The 25756-nt window shown below is 45.7% G+C and overlaps 3 protein-coding genes across 6 annotated transcripts in view; 2 read left to right on the top strand and 1 right to left on the bottom strand.

Moving 5' to 3' along the window:
• The first annotated feature begins 3773 nt into the window (after positions 1–3773).
• Positions 3774–4592, top strand: LOC147598172 (natriuretic peptides A-like). The gene is made up of 3 exons (XM_086764475.1): positions 3774–3950; positions 4055–4337; positions 4446–4592. The coding sequence occupies exons 1-3, from the start codon at positions 3840–3842 to the stop codon at positions 4469–4471; spliced, it is 420 nt and encodes a 139-aa protein (XP_086620601.1). The 5' UTR covers positions 3774–3839; the 3' UTR covers positions 4472–4592.
• A 126-nt stretch (positions 4593–4718) lies between these two features.
• The window catches only part of CLCN6 (Cl-/H+ antiporter 6), a 33120-nt gene continuing 12082 nt past the window's right edge, over positions 4719–25756 (bottom strand). For 2 of the 3 annotated variants that reach the window (XM_086764472.1, XM_086764473.1), the window contains exons 21-23: positions 24999–25106; positions 24210–24335; positions 18967–23007 (exon numbers count right to left, since the gene is read on the bottom strand). In XM_086764472.1, coding sequence (XP_086620598.1) covers positions 22927–23007; positions 24210–24335; positions 24999–25106 — 315 coding nt within the window. In that variant the 3' untranslated portion in view covers positions 18967–22926. Of the gene's footprint in view, positions 5051–18966; positions 23008–24209; positions 24336–24998; positions 25107–25756 lie in introns of those variants that run through there. The other variant, XM_086764474.1, reaches the window with a different exon arrangement.
• Positions 8758–11825, top strand: LOC104475468 (natriuretic peptides A). Of its 2 annotated transcripts, XM_010120427.2 has the most exons (3): positions 8761–8951; positions 10559–10844; positions 11110–11825. In XM_010120427.2, exons 1-3 carry the CDS (start codon positions 8832–8834, stop codon positions 11124–11126), a joined length of 423 nt encoding a protein of 140 aa, XP_010118729.1. In that variant the 5' UTR covers positions 8761–8831; the 3' UTR covers positions 11127–11825. The 2 variants fall into 2 exon arrangements, with proteins under 2 accessions (XP_010118727.1, XP_010118729.1); XM_010120425.2 differs by lacking the exon at positions 11110–11825 and having other exon boundaries at positions 8758–8951; positions 10559–10891.

Here is a 25756-nt window from a genome sequence, read left to right as displayed (position 1 = left end):
GCTTATTTGCACAGAGCAGCTAGAGGTTGGGCCTATCTCAATCATGTAAACAAACTCTATGATTTAGTTCTGCTCCTTCTAAGCACAATTTCCACAGAATGAAGGCAATCCAGAAGCCATTGGGGTTCAGAGCCCCATTCAGAGCCAAAAGAGAGAAAGCTTTATTCTTCTCTCATGCTATTTTCAATATATAGCTTCCACCCTGAAGCCACAGACTTGCTCCAGGAAGGACATCAGTACAAGCAGCTCCTAAACGTAAGCTTCAACACTTATGATCTGACTATCTGAGACCAGAATGACTTGTTGCACAAGCTACCAACAGATTCTCTCTCTATTTTCTTGAAATCTATTGCCCTTTCAATATCTCTTGCACATTTAGAAGTTACCACTAATTCTACCTACCTATGGCTATTCCATCTCCCAGAATCTTTCTCTCCTCAAACCAGTAGTTAAGAGACTATCCACACAAATCCTCAGCAGAAAATTCAACAACATACCCTTAAGGCTTCTATAGTTAACAGTCTTTACTAGGTCTTCTGCTGTTTGCTACTTACTCTGTTTAAGTTAACTTTGATAACAAAGCGGCAGCAACAGTGAAAATGCCCTAAACAGAGGCTCGCTGGCAAGCAATGGTCTCACCATTTACATATGCGCCCCTGAGTACAAGCTCTCAAACATGTAATGAATTTATTGTATTCAGTGTTGCCTTTTCTAAGCAAAACAATAAGAAAATGAAGCATTTGACCAGTCAGATGAAGAACTAAAGTGGGGAATGGAGGATGAAAGAATAAATCTGTTTTCAGCATAATCCACATATCAATAGACAGGCTATGCACATCTTTAATGCTGCAGTCTGATCAGTGCGACCAGCTTTTCTAGATGCAGTCCCGTAAACTGCACAGTAATTCTCGGGCAAAGTCTCCTGGAGATCTGGAGTCCTGCTGGGCCATACAGATAACACTCTCCCTTGCTGTAGCTTCCCTTATACAAAGATCTCTGCCCTGCACAAACTTCAGCAAAGAGATTTCTGAGTCATTATTCTCTAACTTAACACACCTTCATACAGTCAGGAGAATATTTTCACTTCTTTTCCCCCACTGCACAACAATTTACTTACACTAAGAAGCAGCAGACACGTTTGCTTGTGGGAACCTGATAGTAAGCATCCCAGTTTCTTAAAGAGAGTCCCTCTTCAGGTGCGCTAGCCCCAGGGCTGGCCCAGGTGCAAGCTATATGGCAGAAAGGTTAATCCACACAGCCCACCGACACTACGGTGTCAAACAATGAAGAGTAACTATCTTGTGACAGTTGGTGCTAACGGGAAGGTTACAACCTCCTTCCTGATAATCCTGGATCTGACAGCTTGCTCTCAGTAACCCTGGGAGCAGGCACATTCTCACAGGTTTAAAAGCTTCCTGATGATGACATTTCAACACTGAATACATTGAAAATTCAATGAAGGGAAAGTGGTACTGGAGTTTGTTTTCTAAACATCCACAGCCTGTTTCCAAACTCAGCTATACTAACATAAACTATGGGTCATTGAAATTATTTGTAGATAATAAAACAGAGGCCAGAGGAGGCTGAAGACTGAGCTGTGAGCACTTGTGAACAGAATCCTACAGAAGATGAACAGGAAACAGATAAGAGCTCCAATTCCACAAGGGCTGAGCTGGTAATGTGCCATCCCATCACCTGGCATTTTGTGTGAACATTTTAAAAAGCCGCTTTTCAGAAAGCAAGAACAATTTATTTCACATAACAGGCTCCATAATTAGATGCCTAGGACTGAAGCCAGGTGTGTTTGTACTTTAGGTAATTTGCTGAGCTCTATTAGCATTTAAATAATAAAAGCTGACCTTTGAAGTTAGCATGCCAGTCAGATGCGGGAAGCTCATCTCTAGCTGTGTCATTTCCACCTCCGCTAAGCAGCAGTGCACAAATTTAGAGATCACAGAAGTCACCAAGAAGAAAAGCCTGCAATGAAATTACTCCTGTGCAGAAAGAAACACACAGATATCTTTCTGAAATATGTCTGCTTTTGGGGTACCTGTTTGTAAGTGATGTTAGGCAGCAGTCAAGATTTGGTCTCATCCAAGACTCAGGTCTGCCCAGTTTATTATTAGAGGACCAAATTGTATTTATTTCTCTTGGTCGTCACACAGATCCTATACACCCGTACTGCTTTATCCCTTCCCACTCCTATCTGTCTTTACTACACACAAAATTAAGGATGATGCACGTCCTCACCTTAGCTATCTCCTCTTATTCCGTATCAACACAACACTCCCACCTGATGCGAGCTTCCTTCATTCATGTACTGTACTTTCAAAACACGCACCTCATCTCTCTGCCAGATTCTTCTTTGCTGTGATGTTTTCAACAAAACCGCTTGCCAACTGTTAAGACTGCTGGAACAAGAGATCATTGTCCCACACCAGCTGATATTTCTCATTTGCTTCCAATCTAAGACAAATTATGTCAGCTCTAGGTAGATTTATGGAACAGAAGGGAAAAAATGGGGAAGGAGATATAAAAACATAACAAATATTGTTGCTTGTTCATACAGCACCTAGCAGTAATAAGTCCACAACAGCTTGGTTCAGAATCCTCTGAACTCAGAGGAAAGGCTTTCTCTGGCTTTGCTGAGCGTTAGGACAGTCTCTGAAATAAAAGGCCAAGCAGAAATCACTGCATATCAATTGAAATCAGAGAGATTTATGAGTGCACTGGCTAAGCAAACAAGAAGGGCAGAAGGCAAAGACTTAATGTAATTTATTTACTATTACCCAGGCGGTGATTGAAAGGACCCTGTCTGCTGCTCTGCCTACTGGATATCATGGCCTTTCATTCTGTAAGGATCTAACAGGGTCATCTCGATTTGCACCCCAGGACCAGTGGAAATTGCACTCATTTATAGTTGAAATTTGCCGCTCACACAAGAGAGATACTGAAAGTTTTATGGAAAGTTAATAAGAAACTGCTGTAAAGCTCTGAGGCAAAATAAGAGAAAGATTAATACAAACAGGCTGCCTGTTACAGTTGCCAAATTGGTAGTTCAGATACCTAAAAGGTTAGTGCCTCTTAGCTAGAGAGGGAAGGGTTTGCTAACAGTGCCAGAGGAAGGCAAGAACCATCATCACACAAACTTGCAAGGAAGGAAAATCTCCTAAACCCAAATCTTAGGTCATGGTCTATTCACATAGCACAAAAGCATGCATAGGGAGAAGAAAATGCCGTTGGGAGCTGCTTTAGACAGGAAAATTTCTAATTCCCTCCACTTCTCTCCCCCGTTGAGGAGAAATGATCCATCCCTCAACCCCTTGGAGGGGAAATCAGCCCCCTGCTTGGGCCAGCTCACAACTCCTGTGTGCTTACACATGTGAGGCAAAGCAAACAGGCAGAAATCGCAAGGTCCTTTCACAGTATCAACTCCTACCTAACAGTGATGGGGAGCAGAGGGTGGAGGGGGAGGAAATCTCTGGGAAAATGAGTGCTGCCAAGAGGGGAGGAGATGACTGAGGGCAGTTCTCTCCCTCTGGACCAGTCGCTGCACTCAGGGGACCCCCCTCTCCTGGAGGGTCACCTGTGGGGCCAGTTGTAACCAGTTCCCTTATCGAAGCTGGGGGGCAGAGTGTGGCACTCGGGCTCCTGCGGGGATCTGGCAGGAGGCAGCTGAGCTCCCTCCGGGCAGAGAGTGGGGATATAAGGAGAGGCATCCATAGGCACAGCAGCGACAGGGTGCCGAGGTGGGATAAGATAGGATAGGATAGGATAGGATAGGATAGGATAGGATAGGATAGGATAGGATAGGATAGGATAGGATAGGATAGGATAGGATGCAGCTCTCGGCTCTGTGCTGCAGGGCCTCGCTGCTGCTGCTCGTCCTGCCGTGGGCAGGAGCACAGCCGGTCGGCGGTGAGCACGATGCGGAGCAGTGGTCCCTGCAGGTACCGGGGCCGGGGCTCTCGGGGCGGCCACCCGCCCCCGTCCCGCCGGGGCTCCCCGTCCCCCCGCCGCGGCCGTCGCTCCTCCCCTCTCCTTCCCTCTCCAGGACCTCCTGGAGGCGCTGGGGCAGCTCCGGGAGGAGGAAGGGGACCTGGGCCTGGAGGATGAGCCGGTGACCGGGGCTGAAGAGTGGGACCTCCCGGCAGAGGAGAGCGGCCCCCCGGGTGCCCCGCTCCCGGCCCCCAGCCCTCCCCAGCCGGCGGGGAGGCAGAGCCAGTGGAGAAGCCTCTTCTCCTCCCATAGACGGAGGCACTTCTCCGGCTGCTTTGGGACGAGGATGGAGAGGATCGGCGCGCAGACGGGGCTGGGATGCAACCAGTACAAAGCCCGTAAGTGCCGGGACGGAGCCCGCGGCGCTGGGAGGCGGAGGCGGCCCTGTCCCCGGCTGAAAGCCCCGGGAGTGGCTCCCCCAGCAGCTCTCTGCTCTTCTCTCCCAGGTTTCTGGAAAAGAGGGAGAAGCTGAAGCCGGGACCGGCTCCTAAGCGCTTCCTGAGCCTCCGGGCCGGAGTCCAGCAGTCAGCATCCCCCCGGGAGCCTCCTCAGGGCTGGGGTATGCAGCAATAAACTTTTGTACAAAGCCTGCATTGCCTTTTGTGAGGTTTTTTTTTTTTTTTTCGGTCACGGCGTAGCACACGGTCAGAGGATACAGAAACCCACTCCAGAGCGCTCCTCTCCCTCTGCCCTAAGGGCTCTGTCCCAACCCTAGGCAGAGCATCCCACCAGGTCTGGAGAAGCCTTTGCTGGAGGGTGGCAGCAGCAGGAAGGATGGCGGTTGCATGTTTCCAAGACAATGATCAGGCCAGTGACCTTCCGTGCTTCACTGGAGAGGCACCATCCGGTACCGACGCCAGGTCTGGGACCGTGGCATTGAGCTGGGATGCCTTTCCCCACGGCTTCACCGCTGCCAGCTGCGAATCCTCCCAGGAGGTGGGCACTGGGCTTGGGGTTAATTCCAGGGAGCATCCTACACGGGCCCCCGTCCCATGGGCGAAGCTGCTGGTATCAGCGCCAGGTTTGGCAGGGCGGACCGGCACGGGTGCCACTAAGGACGGAAGGGCTACATGACTTTAAAAATACATTTGGCTGGGACTGCGGGGGCCGCGGAGCGGCTGGCGCTGCGGGCGCAGGGCCGCGGGGCGTTCAGCACCCGGGACAGACGCCAGCCACCCCGCACGCCCCGCGCCGGCCCCGCAGCCCCCGCACCCGGGCCCACAGCTCGCCCGAGCCTTTTCCCCAAGCTCCTGTTACCCGGTTTCAGCAAAGCCCCCTCGCTCTTCCGCCCCGGTTTTGCGCACACCCCGCTCCGGGATCTCAGTGCCGTGAAGCCCAGGGAGCCCTAAACCGACAGAAAGGCTGCAGGCGTTGCCCAACACCCTGCTCTGAAGGAAGGGAGAGAGACAGAGGCCACGCTGTCTGCATCCAGCCTGGAGAGTCCAGCAAAGGGGCAGCCACATCTCAGTGATCAGATATTCCCATCAGCGAGAGAAACAATCCGTGCCTGGGATGAAGAGAAGTTTCCTCCCCATGGAAAAAGTGAGGCACTTTTCCCTTCTGTTTCCTGCACTGATGGCCTCGTCTCTTCATTTCCTTCTTAAGCTAACCAAATTGTGAGGCAGGGAAAGACAGCTTGGGTAGTGCACGGCTGTCTGTCAAAGAGTTAGTCACCGGGACATGAAAGGAATCCAAATCCAGCCTCTTCCTCAGAGCAGGATCACAAAGGCTCTTTACAATCAGCTCACACTCTAGCACTCTTTGGCTGCAAAATGGGAATAGGAGAATGGATATCAATGGAAGGATGTGCAGCAGGGAGGGGCACTGGTTAGGACAGATCTATCAGCAGAAGGAATCCACATGACACCAGCCCCTAGGGTCTGTCTGTGTACCACCCTCCTCCTCACAGGGATCCACACGCAGGGCTGCCAGCAGCACTCTTGGTGCCCTCCCTCTCTGCTCTGAGCAGCTGGTGCTGCTATCTCACAAAGCCTCGCGTCCCCGCACCTCCTATCCCACACCCTGGGATGCTAGGGAAATGTACCAATTTCCCAGCCCTAAAATCAGTCCCAGTATGCTTTTTTAAGATCCTGCTGCCCTGTTAAGACTCTCAACAGGGTTTTTACTAAGCAAATAGCCAGCTGAGCATGGGCAATGCCTGCATCTTTACTGTCCATCGCTGGGCTATAAAGCCTAAAGTTTGCACGAATCTCTTCAGGGTGATGATACCACAAGCGAACAAACAAGTAAGCTTTATAGCTTAAACAATGAGGAGCTGAGTTCTGACGTTTTACACTCCATTTGCTTTTGGCAGGGCTGCGAGACGGATAATAGAGGGCAGAATTTGGCTTTGAAAATACAACAGTCACTGCGACGGCCAGCCATTTTATCTCATCTACGTACTTCCATACATACTACATGAAACAGTGCACAGAAATCTCCCTGTCTTAGAAAAGTGTTGTCAAGGCTGAAATCAGGTCCCTACAGCTCATTTATCTGCTGTGGAATATGGAAGACGGAAAATGAACAAATTAGTAAAAGAAAGAAGTATCTCTGGGTCCAGGTTATTGAATACAATCCTGGAATATTAGATTGTTCCACAGGGACAGGTCACTCAAAGCTAAATATTTCACATCTGTGACTGATACTGCGTTCTTCATTTTCTTGCTGCTGGGTTTGTGCCCCGGGGGTTGCTGTACCGATGTGCCGAGCTCGCAGGCAAAACTCAGATCAAGCGACAGAGTGCTTTTGCATGGAGACGGGCACTAGAGAATACTTAGCTAGGGGAGAGCGAAGGGAAAGAAACAAAAAATAAAAGAGTAACCGATCCTAGTTATCTTAAATTGGACACTCAGTATTAATGAACAATTCTGGTTTATTTTCTTACACTTTCTCAGTTTATAAAACGAAGTTACACCCTGCTGCAAATAAACACGGACACATCCAAGAGCGGCGGTAAGTGAATAGTTGTAATGAGTGAATTACACAGACACTGCACTACAGAGTGTTAACAACAAAAAAAAAAAAAAAAAAAGCTATCGGGATCTTAGGATGTTAGTTTTGTCTTCCGCACTGTTTGAATTGCACAAAATAAGAATGTGTTGGGGCACACAATAACACAAAAAAATGAGTACTGCCTTCATGTACTGAAAAAATAAATCATTGGAAAAAATAGGGACTGCTGTTATAACAAAGGACTTCATCAGAACACAAGCGGCGTTGGGCTGATTTCAGGCTATATTAGGAAAAAGTAGCATTTGAGCTTGACTTCACAACCTTGAGAATGTCCTTTCTAGTATAATTTTGGTACCGGATCATGTGAATGGTGTGTGCACATGTTTGTACACAAACACCATGTTAAAATATCTAAGACATGAGAAATATTTTATCATTCTATTATTATTTAGAAACTGTACTCAGGAGATTTTTTCAAGATCTGTATTCGTATTAAAAGTCAACAAATTATTACTAGACTGACATATTCAACTTGCTGATATATTCATTCTTGTTTCAATTTAGAATAACAAGAAACTTCAGGAAAATGCAGGATAAGCAATATGCTTCACAATTTAGAACTCTCTTGCAGTACTGTAACAAAGATTCAGTTTTAGTTGCACTATACACACAAAGACAATGCTGGAAGAGGCAAAAATGCAAAAGGCAGCAAATCTGCATTTTCCTAATTTGTTGTTTAAGCATAGGAAGTTTTAAGCTAATCTTGAAAACTTCAGCTCTCAAAGAAATAAATAAATACTTGTTGGTTTTAATAGATTAAACTAAAGGTTTAATTTGAACCCCTCCCAAAACACACATAGAGAGAAATTCAATCATTCTTCCTTCTTTGATACCTTTGCTGAATAACACGAAGAGACATCTACCTAAAGTTCTTGCCGAGCAAATCGCTTTCTTGTATGATGGTACAAGAAGATTATTCCTGAATCTGAGCATCTCTCCTTTAAATTTTATTAACGTAAGGTCAAGCCTTACCATCGATGTTTAAAGAAATCCCATTGATTTAAACGTTTAGCTGTTAATAAAGACTAGTACTTTTTGGTGGTGCCGAAGTCGGTTGTCGGGGGGGCTGGAGGTACTCGGTGTCCCTGCAGAATCAGTTATCATCTGTATTGGGGTGTAGGTCGGAGCGCCTCTATTGTTGGCAACATACAAACAAAGTCTCAACAATATCACCTCCAGAGCAACGGGAAAAGAGAAGTGGCCCAAACCTGGGATTTTCAGCACTCCATGGTATGAGGTGGCTGTGCATATTCCATATATAGAAGGAAAGAGTGTGCGATGCTTTAGGTGTCCTAAAAGTAGATTTATCTTCAGTCTTTACTCTCCACCAAATACTCATCTGAAAAGCCTATTGTTTTCGCCGTAAAAGGTAATTTCCCCATGGAAAGCTTCTAACAGAGTGGAGTTTAGAACAGTTTCAGGGTTGTTTCCCATCTCCGTAAATCTGACCATAGGGGTCTCTTGAAAAGAAAATTGCTAAGAATTTCCAACTGGACTATGTAATCACAGCGCCTGGTATCAAGAGGAGGGGGAGTGACATGAAATCACTGACTTGTGACATACATTCCTCAGCAACAGCAGCTGCTGCCTAATGACAGCTAATAAAGGGAATCTTCCCTTGACAGAGCTGCGTGCCTGCAGTGGGACTGGAATGTGCCCCAGATAAATCCACTGATAACCTAGGAAGCAGGGATCATACCCAAAGAGTATAAAAGACGAGCTTCGGAAGAGAGAGGATAGGACAAGGAAGAGACGGATCTGAAGAGACAACTCAGAGGAAACAGCTTGAACTTCATATTCCCAACGAACCCAACGCCATGGACACTAAAGGCTCATTTTCCTGCGGCTTCCTCTTGCTGCTGCTCATCCAACTCCAGTCCAGCAGAGCCAACCCTATCTACAACTTCAGCCCTGCCAAAGAACTGGCCAGCATGGAGGTGAGGACTCTCTCCTTTTGCAAGGTTAATTTTTTTGGGGTGCTTAGCAGAGTGCGAGGTGGTGTTTGTGCTTTTGTTTTATGCAATCGAATAGCCACATCAGCAATCATATGCCAGGAGACAAAGTCTTAGTTCTTCACAGGGGTTCAAGAAGCTCTATAGAGCAAAATCCTCCAGTGCGGGGTTCACCCAAGCTCCTGGGTAGCAGCGGGAAACAAAATTCTGATGTTGTGGGATGTCTGCTTTGGGTTTTCAGTTCTTTTGCTTTTAAACGTCCACCTTCCTGGGAGCAAAGTCCCAGAGAGGAAATAAATCTCTAAAAGAACAAATAGAAAAGGTGGGCTCCTGTTTATCCCACTATAATGGCAGATGGGGTCCTGTTTATCTCACTATAATGGCAGGAACAGTGAAGGACAGTCATAGAGGTCTAGCTGTGTGGACTTAAGAGAACTGGCTGCATGTGGATGGGAGATGAGGAGATAAAGCGGAGCACCCAAAGTCAAACTTTTAGAAAAGTTGCCAGACTAATCGTACGATCATTTAGTGTCACTCATCCAGAAAAGCTTCTAGAGCTATGAAATTACCACATGCATATTTTAATGAATGATACTTAGAGAACATCCATTGTTGCAGCACAGTACAAGCTTAAGACTCAGTCTTGCAAGACACAGTCTGAAAGCTCAAACATTTCCTTGGACTGGTACGAGAGATCAGCTTCTTGCAGCATCAGACCCTGAGAACAAACTCCCTAAAATGATTAGGACAGTGTCAGGCAAAGCTAAAACTGCACCACGCTTCTAGGCTGTTTCCAACAGCTAGCCGAGAAGAATGGCTTCCAAATGCATTTGCTGGCAAGCAAGCCATGAGGGTCGCTCATATCCACTCTACTTCCAGAGATAGACAATTAGATTCCCATAATTGACTGAGCTGCCCTTGAGGAAGTTATCTGATCCCTGTTACACAAAGCTTTAAAAATTATAGAGAATGTTACCCAGGAAGAAGTCAGACATAAACGTAGCATACAGGTATTTTCAAGGAGATGTACGTTACTTTAAGGAGCAGCAATCCTGTAACTCCTGGGGCAGAGATTAGTGAAAACACTAAGAGCTTCTCCAAGTGATGTCCGCTGAAATAGCCAGGAGTGAAAAGCAAGCAGATGGTCTTAGGAAAGAAAAAAAAAAAAAAGAGAAACTCAACTGCTGGCAAGCAGCATTGCAGGCAACTTCCGATAACACGGGAGTCACTATGGTTTCAGAGGTACTTTGAGACTGTACCATCGGTAGGTTGGGTAGTATCTCTCTGTGCAACTCAGACTTTGCCTTTTTCCTCTGCCAAGAGCTCTTCTAACCTTGCCAGTAAGATACAGTTCTGTGGCAAGAAGCTTCAATTAGCTCTCAGCTAGAGCTACCCATAGGTGGAATTAATGCGAACAGGGATTTACTGCAGAGGACAGAGCTCAAACACCACCAGTAACCCCAGGACCCAATCTGACAGTCTCCCTAGGGGTGCCTATTGGACCATTGATGAATGCAGAATTGGATGACTGGAAGAGCTGGCAAATGACCACAAAACTGGGAGTTTCATGAAATTAATCCTTCTCTTGTTAGGCTCTGCTGGAGAAGCTGGAAGATAAGTTTGCAATGATTGAAGCCCTGGAGTCCAGTCCTGACCTGCAAGAGCCCCAAACCCAGGAGGAGATCCCACCAGAACTCATAGATGACAGTGATGACCAAAAGGCTGAACCCAGGCTAGCTCCCCGCACCCCTCTGTCCTACAGGGACCCCTTCCTCAAGAGACTGAGGGGGCTGCAGATGCCCAGGATGATGAGAGATTCTGGCTGCTTCGGGAGGAGAATTGATAGAATCGGCTCCCTGAGTGGAATGGGTTGCAACGGTGAGTCCTGCCTAAGCCATCTCGCTGAATAGAACAGACTGCATCTATGTCGTGCAACAAGGGGGGAGCAGCTTCTCATTTATGTCTTTAATAAGACACAATTTGAGAAAGGAATTAATTTTAGTCTAATATTTAAGCTCGTATTGTTTTTTCAAAAGAGACCTCCTGTCTGTTGATTTAGTAAGCAAAAGCACTGCTGACAACGGTGGCGTATACTGGGAGAGAAACAGATTCTAGTAACGTTTATTTCATGTTTGGCTTGCAGGTTCCAGGAAGAATTAGGACAACCTCCCTGTACTCTACTCTGAAGAATGCTTTACAGTACCCGTTCCTCCCACGATGAAAGCCGGATGCTTTCTAAACTCTTCAAAAGAAAGTTATTCCTATTTTTATTTATTTATTTATTTATTTATTTGATGTTTTTTAAAGAACATTTCTTACTCTAGCACCAAGAGACCATCTTTAAATAAAACTAACACATTAGACATCTATGCTGGACCTCTCTCCTGTCTGTTGCATTAAAATTTCTTGTATTTTCCTAAAGTGAAAAGCCTACGTTTTATTGGTACTCTGGTACCCACAAGGCTGGATCTTACTTACACAAGACAGAGAAGTATGAACTTGGTAAAAATGAAAATGAGGTTTTCACTAGAATTTTCCCCTCTACACTAAGAAATTATAACAGATTAGCAGGAAAACAAGCTTGCTGCTTGAAAGACCAACACGAGTCCTCCTATAGACAGGATTTCAGCAACAAGAGAGTCCTTCTGCTGGAATAGATTATTCAGTCAAATAGATTATTCAGGGAACTGCTGCTCCACTGCCACAAATCCCTCATGTAAGCAAAATTTACATGAAAATAAATACGAAAAATCATAACACTCCATAAGTTTCAAGATAACCAGAGGGAGGAAAGGGAATTGATTGTATAAGCTTTCTAGCACTGGCCAAATAAAGGTTACGAGCATCAACAGAAAGATACATCATTAATTGTGTCTTGTCTCACTCTGCATGTGGCTGAGGTGCTGATCCCCAGTGTTTCTTGATGGATCCTGAATGGGTTTGAATCCTATCGCACTATTTCTCCTGTGAGGGCAGGTGGGATCACTCAGGTTACAAAGCAGCTAGCACATAACATTCATCACTTTCTGGGAACAGCCCTTCATAAAGTTGTTCTAAACATGGCAAAGGGGAACACTGCAGGGCTGATAAAGATTTCATTTAAGCCTTTGTAGCTAATTTTCACACCTATCATCAAACCACATTCTGCCCCCAGCAGATAGGTTTATATCCCCCAACATAAGAAGGACATGGACCAGCTAGAGAAGGTCCAGAGGAGGGCCAGGAAGATGATAAGAGGGCCGGAGCACCCCTCCTATGAAGACAGGCTGAGACAGTTGGGGCAGTTCAGCCTGGAGAAGAGGAGGCTCCAGGGAGACCTTAGAGCGGCCTTCCAGTGCCTAAAGGGGGCCTACAAGAAAGATGGGGAGAGGCTGTTCAGTAGGGCCTGTTGCAATAGGACGAGGGGTAATGGTTTTAAAATAGAGGGACGGAGATTTAGATTGGATATTAGGAAAACATTTTTTACAATGCGAGTTGTAGAGCACTGAAACAGGTTGCCCAGAGAGGTGGTGAACGCCCCATCCCTGGAAACATTCAAGGCCAGGCTGGATGAGGCTCTGAGCAACCTGATCTAGTTGGAGATGTCCCTGCTCCTTGCAGGAGGGTTGGACTAGATGACCTTTGAAGGTTCCTTCCAACCCTAACCATTCTATGATTCTATATTGCCAAGACCACATTCAGTTAGCACCCCAAGGACCAAACAGCTTGGATTCCCAAGTCAGTCACAGCAACGGCATTGAGCCCAGGCTCAACACAACTGTTCTGTGATTCCACATACCACTAGAAATTGTGCTCTTTTGAGCATCTAATTTTGGGTCTCCTTCCCAGCATCTATTATTGAAGCACCCAGAAAGCTTGTTCAGGGCCTAAGACCACAGCAGCACCAGGATGCACTCAACTGCAGAAGTCTAATTCTGAGTTTTCTTACGCATATGTGCACAGGGAGAGAAACGATAGGCAGTCAAGACAGGCTACAGGGAGGCAGATGTGCCAGAGCAGTGACAGTTGCTGACAAAGAGCTCTCAGGAGTCGTAGCTGCAGTGAAACCGCAAGTTTGAGTGCTGATCACTGCTGCACATGCCTGTTTGCAGCTAAGGCTGCTGCACCACTTTAATAGGGCTTATGTCACACCTCCCATTTCGGACAAGCTGCCCTCCCAGTCACTCTCTGTACTGCTGACATGACCTCTGAGAGGCACCTGCCACGCTGGGTTTTGTGATACTTCCCTAAGGAAGAGCAGAAGCCTACTCTGAGGGAATCATTCTGCTTCACTCCAATGGCAAACAACATGTAGTGCGATACAAATCACATGTCAGAGCCTCTCCTTCCAGCCAGTGCCAGCCAAAGATACAACACTCTGTGCCCACAGAGCTCTCCCTGGCAGGAAAACTGATTTCCAGGTCAAGACTCCCAGCAGTTACCACGAGATGTCTCTGCAGGGAAAAGCTACAGTGACTTTGCATTTAATCAGAGGAGGCTTCACAAATCAAGGTGGTGTGAAATCACCCTTTAGGGACCCTTTCTGGGGACAACGGGGCTTTGTCTTCTCCAACAGGCTTTCCAGACACACCCCTGCAACCATCTGTTTCCTGCTGCAGCAAGATGGGAACACGCAGGTGAATCCCTCCACGCTAGCATCAGGCAACAGCCAGACTTCCAATGCACTACTAGAAAGGAAAGTAAAAACAATTATCGTATTCCAACAGTAACAGCTCTTGCTGGAGCTGAATTTTACCCAGTCAAGCAATACTTGCACAGACACATCAAGGCCCTGTAAATTGTCCCTCCCTGTCAGCCCCCCAAGGCACAAAACACTAATGCGTTCAGTGGAATGTGCTAAAAATGGCAAGAAGAGTTGGCGCTGCCTGACCCAAAGCCAGGTGGGTCCAGTATTAACAGCAAGCCAGTTCCCGGTGGAACAAGTCTGTATTGGCTTGCAGACAGTATGTTAATAGACCCTGCAGTCTGGGAGAACCTAATTGAGAGCAGGCAATCTAGGAAAAAAGCATCTCTGTGGCTGGGTTTTTACTGCTACTCCCATAAACACACTGAGCTGTAAAGCTCCCCCAGGGAAATCTCACAGTCGAGTCAGAATAGGACTGCACAGGGAAACAAGCACTTGGAAAAACTGAACGAGAGAAACTTAGCACTAATCTGCTCCACAGGCAAAGAGCATCACCCCCAAGGACAAGCAAAGCTGCTGCTGTTGCTGTGAGAGCTGGACCAGAGAGCACGAATGGTCTTGGGAACAGCCAGTCCCAAACAAGCACTGACAAAAGCAGCCCATTGCTTATGGAGACAGCAAGGACATCTGAAAGCTAAATGTGTCTCTAGAGCTGTATTGACTGCTTCCTAAAGAGGGTACAGCGAGACTGTGGTCAAGAATACAGAAAACATAAAAGGCTCCACTAGGAACTTGCTCTCAGTGAGGCCAGGAATTTCAGCCTGTAGGTGCAGAAATTGAAGGATCCTCAAGTGAGCTAGCAAATGAATTAATTTATCACCCGTTTCACAGAACAGCCACATACGCTGTGACCCAGCAGTATTAATGGCAAGTGCCACAGCTCTGTTCTTCACTGAAGGCCAGCAGCCTGACCTTTACACCAGGGGAAGAAAAGAGGCACACGCAGTTACCACAGCACGGGATGCATTACGCGTTCATGCTCTATCTCACCTTACAGCAACTTGGATTTGTGTTCAGGGATCAAAGATTCAAAGGACAGTCCTGCTGTCCCACATACACATCAGGCACTAACCTGATAGCTTTTTATTTCTTCCGCTGCTGTCACTGCAGTGGATTTGCACTGTTGCACACGCTGTCCATGAAAGGATGCAGGTATTCCTTGTAACTGGGCCCTGCTCTCTTCCAGCAGTAGCCAGTTCTGCACAGACCCACGTCCAAACATGAGGTAGCTTCCTTCAGGACTGTAGTGAATCTGTCTTTCATACCTGTAAATTTTGGAAACTTATTCTGGTAGAACTTTTTGGAGGAAAATATGGGACTGGATTGGAGGAGAAACAGGCAGTACCAGACTCTTGTGAGGGCATGTACTGAAGAAACACTGATCTCCAGTTCTATGTTAATTCCTACAAAGTCTTCACATCTATCCAAGATAAAACTCAAGCCTTCTAGAGAAACTTCCCCTAGTGGAAGGTAGGTTTGGTGACGTGTCAATAATGTAGGAAAAAGGCTAGTGGCCATGCAACCAAACAAGCACTTCAGAGTTTTGCTTTAGGAACCATGCTGTGAGTTAGCCCCAAGATGGAATCAGTGGGGCTCATTTGGAAATGTGGTCAGGTTGGTCTGTGGGTTTTTTTTTTTTTTCAAATTAAATTTGAGGTTTCTTTTCTTTCCCTCTCAGTTACTGCACTACCCTTTTCCAGCTTCCCGCTAGATGAAATGTTTCACTGAAATCCCAATCTGCAGGCAAGAATGCTAAGAGGAGCTGCCACCACTGCTCTGTTTCTCTAAGAAATCACATGTAAAGTACAGGGCACACATCCTCTGCTGCTACAGGGAAGAGCAGAGCTGTGCCAATTTGCATAACAATCTGGCCACATCCAGCTTGCCTGATTTACTTTCAACTGAAGCCTGGCCCCTTAGGGCCTTTGCTGACAGACACCTGTCTGATGAGTGTGTCCCAGTCATCCTAGGCAGCAACTCTTTACCGATGATCGATGATCGCACACTGGCACCACGCCCAAGGACAGAGGGTACCAGCTGCATGGTCATACGGTTCGGAATTCAGCAGAAAGCTCACTGACAACTCTGCTGCGTTGAGAACAGCCTCTCCTCGAGTCTCTTGCATGCTTACCCAGAGGTATAGCTCCAGTTAGACGGTTGGCACCCAATTGTCTAACACTTGTCTCAATTTTTACACCTAAGAAGGAAGAGTCCAGAGGCATTGCTGAGAGATAAAGGAAGGGGGATCTTTTCTGGTGCTTTTCTCACACCTTTGAAGTATGAAAGTCATGAAACAAATCAAGAACACTTCTTGCAGCAGATGTCCCTGTGCTGTCATTCCCTGCTGGAGCTGAACCATTGTCACTCCAGTGAGAGCTGCTATGGACAAATAACTTTAAAAGGGTATCTTTGGCTGGCTTCAATCCCCAGTCCTTTACCAGAGCAAGGGATAGAACCCAGTGGGCTTTGTTCATTGCAAGTATAAAGAGAAGAGATCTCAAGATCAGTCTCAGTGAGGAGAAGGAAAACACCAGAGTGAAACAAAAAGGCAGGAAGAAACTTCAAGACCACAGGATGGGCTCTTGTACCCCACTGCTGGCAACCTCACTGCTGCTTTTGATCCTTTTCATTGATCGCTTGTAATAGTTTCAGAGGCCAGCCTTCCCATCATCCTGTCTGAACAAAACAGAAGGAATTAGTACATCTGGGGTTCCTAGCTCAAAGAATCCTAGCACATCAGCTCCCCTCTCAACAGTACAACTCACCCTTTGTAAACAGAAGGGCATATGGTGTCTGTGTTTTGTTTTCCTAACAGCAGATTCTATCCCTGAGTGGTATACTTCCACAAAAGCAAACCAAAAACGAAAAATAGGGCTTACAGTTGCAATCAGAATTTGGGGAAGGGAGGGAGGGAGATCTGTAAGACATTCCCATCTCCTGAATGCTCTCTTGGAAAACCAGCAGAATCCTGTATAGAATAAGAAGCAGAGCTGTGAGGAGGGGAAGTTTTTGAGAAAACAGAAGGTAGTGAGAAGGCAGCTAGAGTCAGGCCTGCTATGCTGGGAATTAGGAAGAAGCAAAATAAAGTTAAAATCAATGTCTCAGCCATCCCACAGAGATACTCTCTAGTATAAGCATCAAGCAGCTGCTGGGAGAGTCAGCAAGGGTCTCAGGGTTGTCCTGTCTTTTCTGTTAGAATAATGAGTTCTTCAACACAGTATTGTTTTCTATGTTCATCTATTCAAGCTAATATATAAATTGAGTTCCAGACTCCTGCTGTTAGACGCTTAAGAATCACTAAATTGTGTCTTAAGCCCATACAGTGACTCATGCTTTTATTTCTGCAGTTTTGAAACAGCCTGGAAAAAGGGACATCCTGCTTATTTTTAAACAGCGACCTCAACATCTAAACCTCACAGACCAACACCTCTTACTTCCCAGGCCGTGGTGGAACTCACTGCCATCTCATTCCAGCAATTTTTTTTCTGCATACTGCATTTGAAAAGTTACGGTGGCCGCTGAAGAGGTGGCGCGTATCCCACTGCCACTGAAAAGAGCTTCAGCACCCTGGACAAGAAGAGCAGCTTCCTTCCCTCACCTCACACAAGAGCAGACAAAGCTCAGGGCAGCCATCCTGTTTCTTCCTGTGTATACTGCATGATATACATCTCCATGCGCATATTAGTACGCACACATATTAAAGTAAGCAGTTTGTATCTTGCCAGCAAAGCAAAAAAAAAAAAAAAAAAAAAAAATCTCACGAAACACCACTAAATTCTGCTAGATACGGTTTACAGGCAGAGGGATCACGATACATGGTTGGATTTTATGAGTCTATAAACCTCAGTTAAAAAAAAAAAAAAAAAAAAGGACTTGAATCTAAACATGAAGTTGGTTGTTTTAAGCATAAATGTATCACACAGCTTTTCTAGTAACCACCTCTATCACCCATGATAAAATGCAAGACAAACCACCACTTAAACCAACTGGTTTTGATCTCTCCTTCTTCAGGCAAGAAACTTTACTGCTTTTATTCTCTGCAATAGGAACCACCTTGCGTATAATCTCGACCCCCAAAGCAGCCCTAAAGCTGACAAAGGCTCTAACCAAGTGTCTGGTATCTGCATTAGTCCAGCTGGCTGCTTTAATAGATTTGGTTGCAAGGAAGTTGCCAGAACACCAAATTGTCAAGCTGTGTCTGTAAGCATGGACACATACACCTCTCCTGCTCCTTTTTTGGGCGGGATGGTGAGAAAGTAGACAAAAGACAGATAGTCTATTTCATCCTGTACTGTTATGCTAAAGTGGCAGTTGATGTATCTCAATTTTAGGAAGGAAATGCTTCTCTCATTCCCTCCTACATTACTGCATTTGTGACTGAAGGCAGTAGCAGAGCTGAAGCAGAGCTTCCCCTCGCTCTTTTCTCCTGATGACTCTCTTATACTCCAGTTCCTTGCTAGGAACACAGCTTAGTTAAGACCACATGGCACTTCCTATTTAGCTCCCAAACACAGATTTTTCTGCCATCCCATCCCAGCAGATGCTTTTATCTATTATCTCCCTGTCATTACATACACACCAAGCGAGAGACTCGGGGCAAGAGCCAGACAAGCTGCTGGCTGACTACGTGTTAGAATGCATTGGAGAGCTACTACATGCATCCTGTACAACACAGCTACCTGATCCAGAAACATAGCACACATACGGAAAGGCAGCTTTTGGGTCAGATATTTCTACAGTCCTCAAAGACTGTGCTTACTCACATTTTTGGACTGTAAGTATGTAATGAAAGACCAAAAATTGTCACAAGTTCTTCTCTGTAGGGTAGACAGCAGGATAAAGCAGGAAAGATAGCCACAAACTAAATAAAAGCTAAAGATTAAATTAACATTTTTCACATCCTGGAGAAGCCACCTGTAAAACAAGAGCTGCCACACATTGCACTCGATGTCTTTCATTAACTTACTGGTAGGGAAGTGGAAAGCAAAAGTTCTCAGGCAGGAAAAGCAGCACTCACCTAGCATGATGTGCACAGTTCAGCTCCTTATCATACATTTGATAATTCCCTCCTTTTAAACAGCTGTTGTGAAAGAACATGGGACTAGAGAGGTCACAACCTAAAGGATTACACTAACTCCTCTCTTTGCCCAGCCTCAGCACCTTCTGCACAAACTGTTTGATCCAGACAGCTCACAAATGGCACTACTCATCTACCTCACATCACATTCTTGGATATTGCCATGTTCTACCAAGGTTTATTATAATAAAAGGTAAAAATAAGACAACACCAGAAACATCAAAAGGCCTTGAAAGTGCTGAAGGAGACACACAAACATTTTACTCTCAGACATGTTATGGTTACATGAATACTTCCCAAGTGCCATAGTTCAAATAAAAATATATTCATACAAATTTAAAAAAAAAATACAATTTATATACACTGTGGAATTAGCTTACATCATTTCATAACAAAAAACAGTGCAAAAAAAAAACCCAACAAATGGAAAGGTAAGTTGCTACCATTGGAATGGCTCACAGTAAGTTAACAAAACCGCATCATTAACACCGCACAGGAAACCATGAGGCAGGGGAGAATGCCCCACGCTACCCTCTAACTTCTGCCATCAATACTAATCCAGTTCTTAGTTACTAGTCCTTTAGTGCTGCTCTGAGTAAAAGGTTACAGGCACCTAAATTAGAAGTAAGTTTGGTAAATCACTAAGCAATCGGAGCCAGGATAGAAGCAGCTAGTGTGTTGTAAGAAAGGAAGTAAGTGACCCAAGTTTAAGAACAAGACTGATTCAACGCAAGCCCCTTTGCATCAGTCCCGAGCAGAAGGGAAATGCTGCATCTCCAAATGTCACATGAACTTTTAATTCCCTTTCTGCAAGCTACGCAACAGTGACTGCACACAGAGATGTCCCTTCAGAGCAGCTGACAGGGTGACCCACCATGCTTATTTAAAACTTCTTTACTGAAAGAGTGAAAGGGGGGTGTTTTCCAGCTGGAACATTTGAATAAGATAGATGCATAGGCAGAGCAGACAGTGCTGACAGCAGGCTGAAGGCAAGCGCCCTTTCTCCTGGGGAAGCACGGCCGGTGATCAGACAAACTTAGACAAGATTTTTCAGCCTGTCTTGTCTGGATTGCCTAACTCTAGGCCTCAGTAGTGATGACAAGACATTCTGCAGCAAAATACACTGCTGCAGTTTGTGTACAGAAATAAAATAAGATATGATCAGCTCAAAGAAAACAATCTAAGCAGCCCTATTCATGTGCAGCAAGAGAAAGAACCTTACACACACAAACACTCAACATTAGCAAGACGAAGATTTGTCATGGAGACACAGGGCATTCTGGACAGGTGCTCTGACAGTACGGGATTGCTAATTCCACATTAGAGTGATCTGAAATCCCACCAAAACAGGGTTCCTGTGATTTGTAACCACCCAGAGGCACAAATCCTTTGAATGAAAAGTAGGTTATAACAGAAGCGTATTTCAGATCTGTGGTCCAGCTTCAGGGAGTGCAACAGAGTGCTGGAAGCTTCTGGGGATAGCTCAGTGCAAGACCAGAGCTCAGGAAACACAGGCATCTTAGAAATCATCTGCAGAGACTATCCAGAGAGAAAAAACATCCTTACTCTACTTACAGAGAAACAACTTGCAAGTCAATAGCAGCAGCCAATGCCAACTTACATACTCTGACAAACGTACCACACCTGTCCCTGCTCAGGAGACCAGACTGAAGACACAAGATGGATACTGGCTGTGGGAAAACACTTTTGTTTTACTCTTGGAAGTTTAAGAACTTGCATACTTTATTTGAAACAGAGCTAGGATATTCAGAAGCCAGTGAAACTATTTTAGTGGAGGAGCTGTTGCTGCAAGTTCCACAGTAAGAAAGGGAAAAGAACGAACACATTCCCTGCTCTTTAGATAGGGCACTTCCCAAGCAGTCCTGGAGAGCGGCCACAGCTAACAAAGGCTGCGGGGACACACACAGCTTCCTCTGCAGCAATTGCCATTGCACATACCACAGCCCATTTTCTCCTTCGTAGAAATGGTATAAATCCATTCTTGAAAACAAAGATCTGCCCTTCCTTCCTCTCTTAACAAGGCAGCAGGTGGGAAAGAACACTAAGAGAAAAAAAAAAGCTTCAGAGGACAACGGAGAGGAATAAAAATTAAAATTAAAAAAAAAAAAAAAAGAAATCTAAGTGCTTTACTAAAACCAAACTTCCAGCTGAGCCATGCCATGCATTGTATGACAAGGACCAATTCTACCCTAAAACTTGGCTTCAGGAAGCACTTGTAAGACCAAGTTTTCTCTCATCTGCTGGACAAAATTCAAGAGCCTCCCATGACTCAGCTGTCTTTATTGCAAGCACAGCCAGAGAATACATCTGTCCACACATTCCAGAGAATACATCTGCAAAGACCACATGAACATCTAAGAGTCCCAGTGACTTAAAGAGCCCTATATTAAGGCCATGGGCACAAAGCCTCCTCCCAGCCCTAACTGTTGTAGGGCTCAGCAGCCAGCAGTTTGCAGAGCAGTGCCCTGGAACAATCAGCTTCCACAAAATCCAAGAGGTTGTTTTAACAGATTTAGTGTTCTGATATATGTAAGGAAAAGGCAAAACTTCTTCAGGCTTAGTCAGGAAAATCTTAGGCATAGACAAATTCAGAAAATACAGTAATGTCTGATTTCCTTCTACCACAACTCTCATCTAGCTAGCTCCTTATGGCAGACAAGAGGTTAATCGGAGTGCTCAGAGGCTGTGTAGAAGCTTTTCTGGGATACATTCCCCAGGTTACTTGGCCCAGTCTCTTGGCTGAGAGAATGCTCTGTGCTTTATCAAGCCAATCAGCTCTGCAGCCCCTGGAGGCACAATGCTGGCTTCCCACTGAGGGTTATCTGTATGCAAAACTCAGGAGGGCAGGTGCCTGCTGGAACAATACAGGTGCCGGCCAGGATGGTACCTGCTAAAGCAGTGAACTGGCTGCAACTGGCTTCTAAGTGCTGACTTTACCTTTACAGATATTCGGCCGTTGTAGTTGCAAACATTATCCCAAGCATTTTCAGAGCACAGAGAGCCACGTTTATCACCCTGCAGCAGATCCTGCCTGTTAGTCACCAGCACCAAGTATCCCTCCTGTATGGCAGCCTGAAGTTACACCAGCTCCTCTCATGACACAGAGATAATTCAACCAAGCCCAGAGACAGGGCATCAGTTCCATTTGCCTCCAGAAAGCAGCTCTTCACCATGCTCTGAGGACGTGGGGTTCCTTGGTCTCTAACCCTAGCTAGAAAGGTGTCCCAGGCTCTCACTGACGAATCAGTAAAAGGACAAAGTGCCTACAAATGCCAAGAAACGCAGGAGTGTCAGGGTAGTAACAAAATGGAGTGCCACAAAGTGCCTTAGGAGGGTCTCTTACAGGGAGATCACAGCAACAGCTAACAGGGAGAAGAGATCTCCCTTCTTTGAGGTGCTCTGTATATGTTATTAAATATTTATAATCCAAAACAAAAACACTTCACTTCCAGTTACTAACTCCTAATTTGCTGAGCTGCTCTGAAAAGTCAGCTGCTGTCTGACACACAGCAGGGACGCTACCCCACGAAAGGAGAGAAATTAGGAACAAATGAAGCCAGAGTCGAAAAACATGGGAAACTGGGAGCACCCACAGGGAGGTATTTCTAAAGATTTGGATTTTTTTAGTGCTGCTTTTGAGGAAAGCTATCCTCCAGGGCAGCTATCCGATAACTGCAAACTTCAGTATCTCCTCTCAGCCTCAACAGCAACCCCCTTCTCACACAAATAAGGCAACAGTTGCAGGAACAAGGGAGGAAGAGGAAAAGAGAGACATACAGGAGGACAGGGAAAAGATGCTGCAGTTCTCTGCACAGGATGCAGTGGAGCTAGACAGTTCTTTTTTCCAACTGTTAAAAAAACCCAAACAAAAACAAAATAGCAGAACATATGTCAAGACAACATCTGATGAAAGGAGATAACTGGGGCACAGGAAGAGAAACAACCTGGATCAAGAGTGGTCAAACCAAGTGCCTGAAACTCATCAACAGCTCTGGGCTCAGGCAGCTCCTAATTCTCTGGCTACCAAGATGTTTTCCAGCTCATCAGGCTTGATATGTGTGTGAGAAGCCAAACGGCAAGTCTTGGGCCTTGTGGGGTCCAAGCAGAATGCGAGCGCGTGTGCAGGCTTGGAAGAGGGAGGTAGCCACACCGACAGTGGGGCAGGGTGGGCAGGGGCATCAAATGGTCTGATAGTGCTGTCTCAGTCTTGCCTGCAGAAATTCGTGGGTCAGGTTGTGCCGAGTGATTATCCCAACAATCTTAAAGAGGAAGAAAAGAGGAAAAAAAGATACAAGTCAGTATCACAGATGTGCCACTAAGACGTGCATGGTAGAGCTGTTCTTTCCAACCCCCAAAAAAAGAGGGAACCTACAAGCAGTTCTTGACCAATGCTGAGTTAGAGTGGGTTCAAGTTCAAATCTCGCCAAAACAAGCCCCCTCCCTCTCCCAGCAAATATCTACAGGCAAGACACTGATTTAACTACACTCAAACGCACAGCTTAACTGCTGCTGTCATGTCTGGACACAGCAGTAGTTACCCCTGCCTAGGAAGGGAAATCCTGGCCGTGGTTAGACAGCGTACGAACGTAACTAAATCTGCATGCTATTGGAAAATGAAAACTGCAATTGGAAGTAACAACGTTGAGACATTTCTGGTACGCCGCATGACATGACTGCAAATAGCTCATATCAGACACATTCTAGTGTCTCTAAAGGCCAAAACAGAGAAATGGTAAAGACTGAGTGGTGACTGCACACTGCAGACTGCATCTTGTGCTAAACATGGAACAAGTCAGCATCTCTTGTGTTCAACCAACAGGCTCTGCAGAGTAGCCGTTAGGAACTCCAAGAGGCAGAAAAAGCACTGCTGTCTCATAGGGACAGACCAGTTCAAGCTTAAGGGGAACAGTTGCTCATTATGTTTACGGGAATTTACTGACACCTACTGACTATTCCTGAGCACTGTAGACGGCAAACAGACAAGCACAGTGAGTCAAGCACAAACTGTTCAAAGACTCCTTTATTTTGCTGCTGTAGGAAGAGAATGGAAGTTCCCTTTCAGCTGAAATACCCCATGCCCCAAAACACAGGAAATTTTGCTCTTGGCTTTGAACAAAGCTGCCAAAGAGGAAGCTAAATTAGTGGCCTCTGATGGGCTCAAGGCCTCTCAACAAGCAGAAGATAGTAAGAGCTTCCACACGCTGCCAACCTGAGACAGGCAAGAGACTGCATGTCCCGCCCTTTGCAGGCAAAGCGGGAAGCAGGCTTGAACACAAAAGCTGGTAACAAAGTCACTGTAACTAACAATGCTTCAGGCCTTAACAAGATCACATTCTGATCTCATTAAGCATTTCTGTTTGATGTAAAGAGAGATCTTAAATCTCCCAAAGGTGGAAAGTACTGCAAAAAAACACAGTGGCTTCCTTGCTCAGCCAAGACAAAAATGGAGATAAGGACTCACCTCTCCAACTGCGTTCACAACCGGTAAATGTCTCAGTCCCATTGTCCTGAACAGGTTGAAGACTTGTGACACGTGAGTGTTTGGAGACACAGAAAAAGGTGATGGATTCATGTATGGGGTGACATCCTAAGAAAGAAAAACAATTGTTATTTACAAGAGGCATTTTCACTACCTCTGGGAATCACTAACAAGAAATTCCTACAACTCCTCCAGTGCACTGATCTCTGGACAAGGTATTGGACTGTGGGTATCTTCTATTTCTCCACAAACAAAAAATTATTTCAGAAAGCTGGATTTGTGACAGTTTGTTTGAACACTAACTCACGATCTTAAGGGCCCAATGTTGCAGAAAGCCTCTGAGTAGGATAAATGCAGATCAACAAAAATAAGAATGTATACTAAAAGAGCACTTTGGCCTACACAGCAACCTTCCTGTCACAAAGACCATGACAGGTCTGCCATTGACTGAGCTGCCAGCACACAGTTCCAAACAGATACCAGCAGTCTGCCTGTCTGATCTCACTCAGGCAGGAGTCTAATTTAGAAAGAAGTTAAACTAGACAGGCAACATCTTATTCTGAAAGCAAAGCACTTGCGTGCAATGCTACCTCATAGCAGGTATCAGGATTCACTTCCACAGGCAAGACAAGGCTCACTGAATGCAGAAGTCAAGAATGTTAATCACTGCACTCAAGGGTGGACTTAAATATGCTCTCAGCTTTTTTTAAAGGCTTGGAACAGTCTTAAACTGTATCAGGAAACATCGTCACACTGCAGTGCATCTCTTACCACTATCATGCGAGGATTCAGCAACGTGAGGTCCAGGTCATGGATATCTGGATAGCGGGGGTAATCCTCTGACATCTCTGCATGGGACAGACGAGGCTGGCTTGCACTCTGCAATTAAAACAAACCCCACTGAACTGATGTGTCCCCATCCCAGATAATACACAGGTTGCAAGCAACACAGCAAGCAATGCCTCACAACTGCTCACCCAGATCGCCTTCTCCCTCCATGCCCACACATACAACTTCGGCAGCAGTTCTCCTAGCAGCTCACCTCAGGATGCAGCAACGCAACACCAAACCTATACACGCATTTAGCTGAGAGCGCAACAGACTTGCTCTCCAGCCTCTGACAGATCTACATTCAACACTGGAGGGGAGCAAGAAGTCAGTCTTGGGGAAGATGGGCCTCAAACACAAATCCTCTTACTGATCTCAGTATAGAGCTGACACTCTCCTTGTAAGACTTCAGCACACAGCAGTAAAAACACACAGTATACCCTGCTGGTTTGTATTTAACAGCTGCCCTCCATTCTCCAGTTCTGACAAGGCTGCACCTTTATTCAACAAATAGATCCGCTGGTCTATTTTTTAAACAGTAGCTGTCCTCTTTTCCCGGGGGTGCTTAAACAGAAATTAAATTCTCTTTATTCCAGAGGTACAAGGGAGAATTCACATTACCCAGCTGCAGCTTTTAAAACACAGATGCATTCCTTAAAGTCTAAAAGTAGGTAAATTCTTTTTGTTCTGAGCCTTCTCAG

This window comes from Chlamydotis macqueenii, chromosome 21 (assembly GCF_036417535.1).
Source record: "Chlamydotis macqueenii isolate bChlMac1 chromosome 21, bChlMac1.mat, whole genome shotgun sequence".
NCBI lineage: Eukaryota > Metazoa > Chordata > Aves > Otidiformes > Otididae > Chlamydotis > Chlamydotis macqueenii.
The sequence above is the reverse complement of the archived record's forward strand: the minus strand, read 5'-3'. Positions and strand labels throughout refer to the sequence as shown.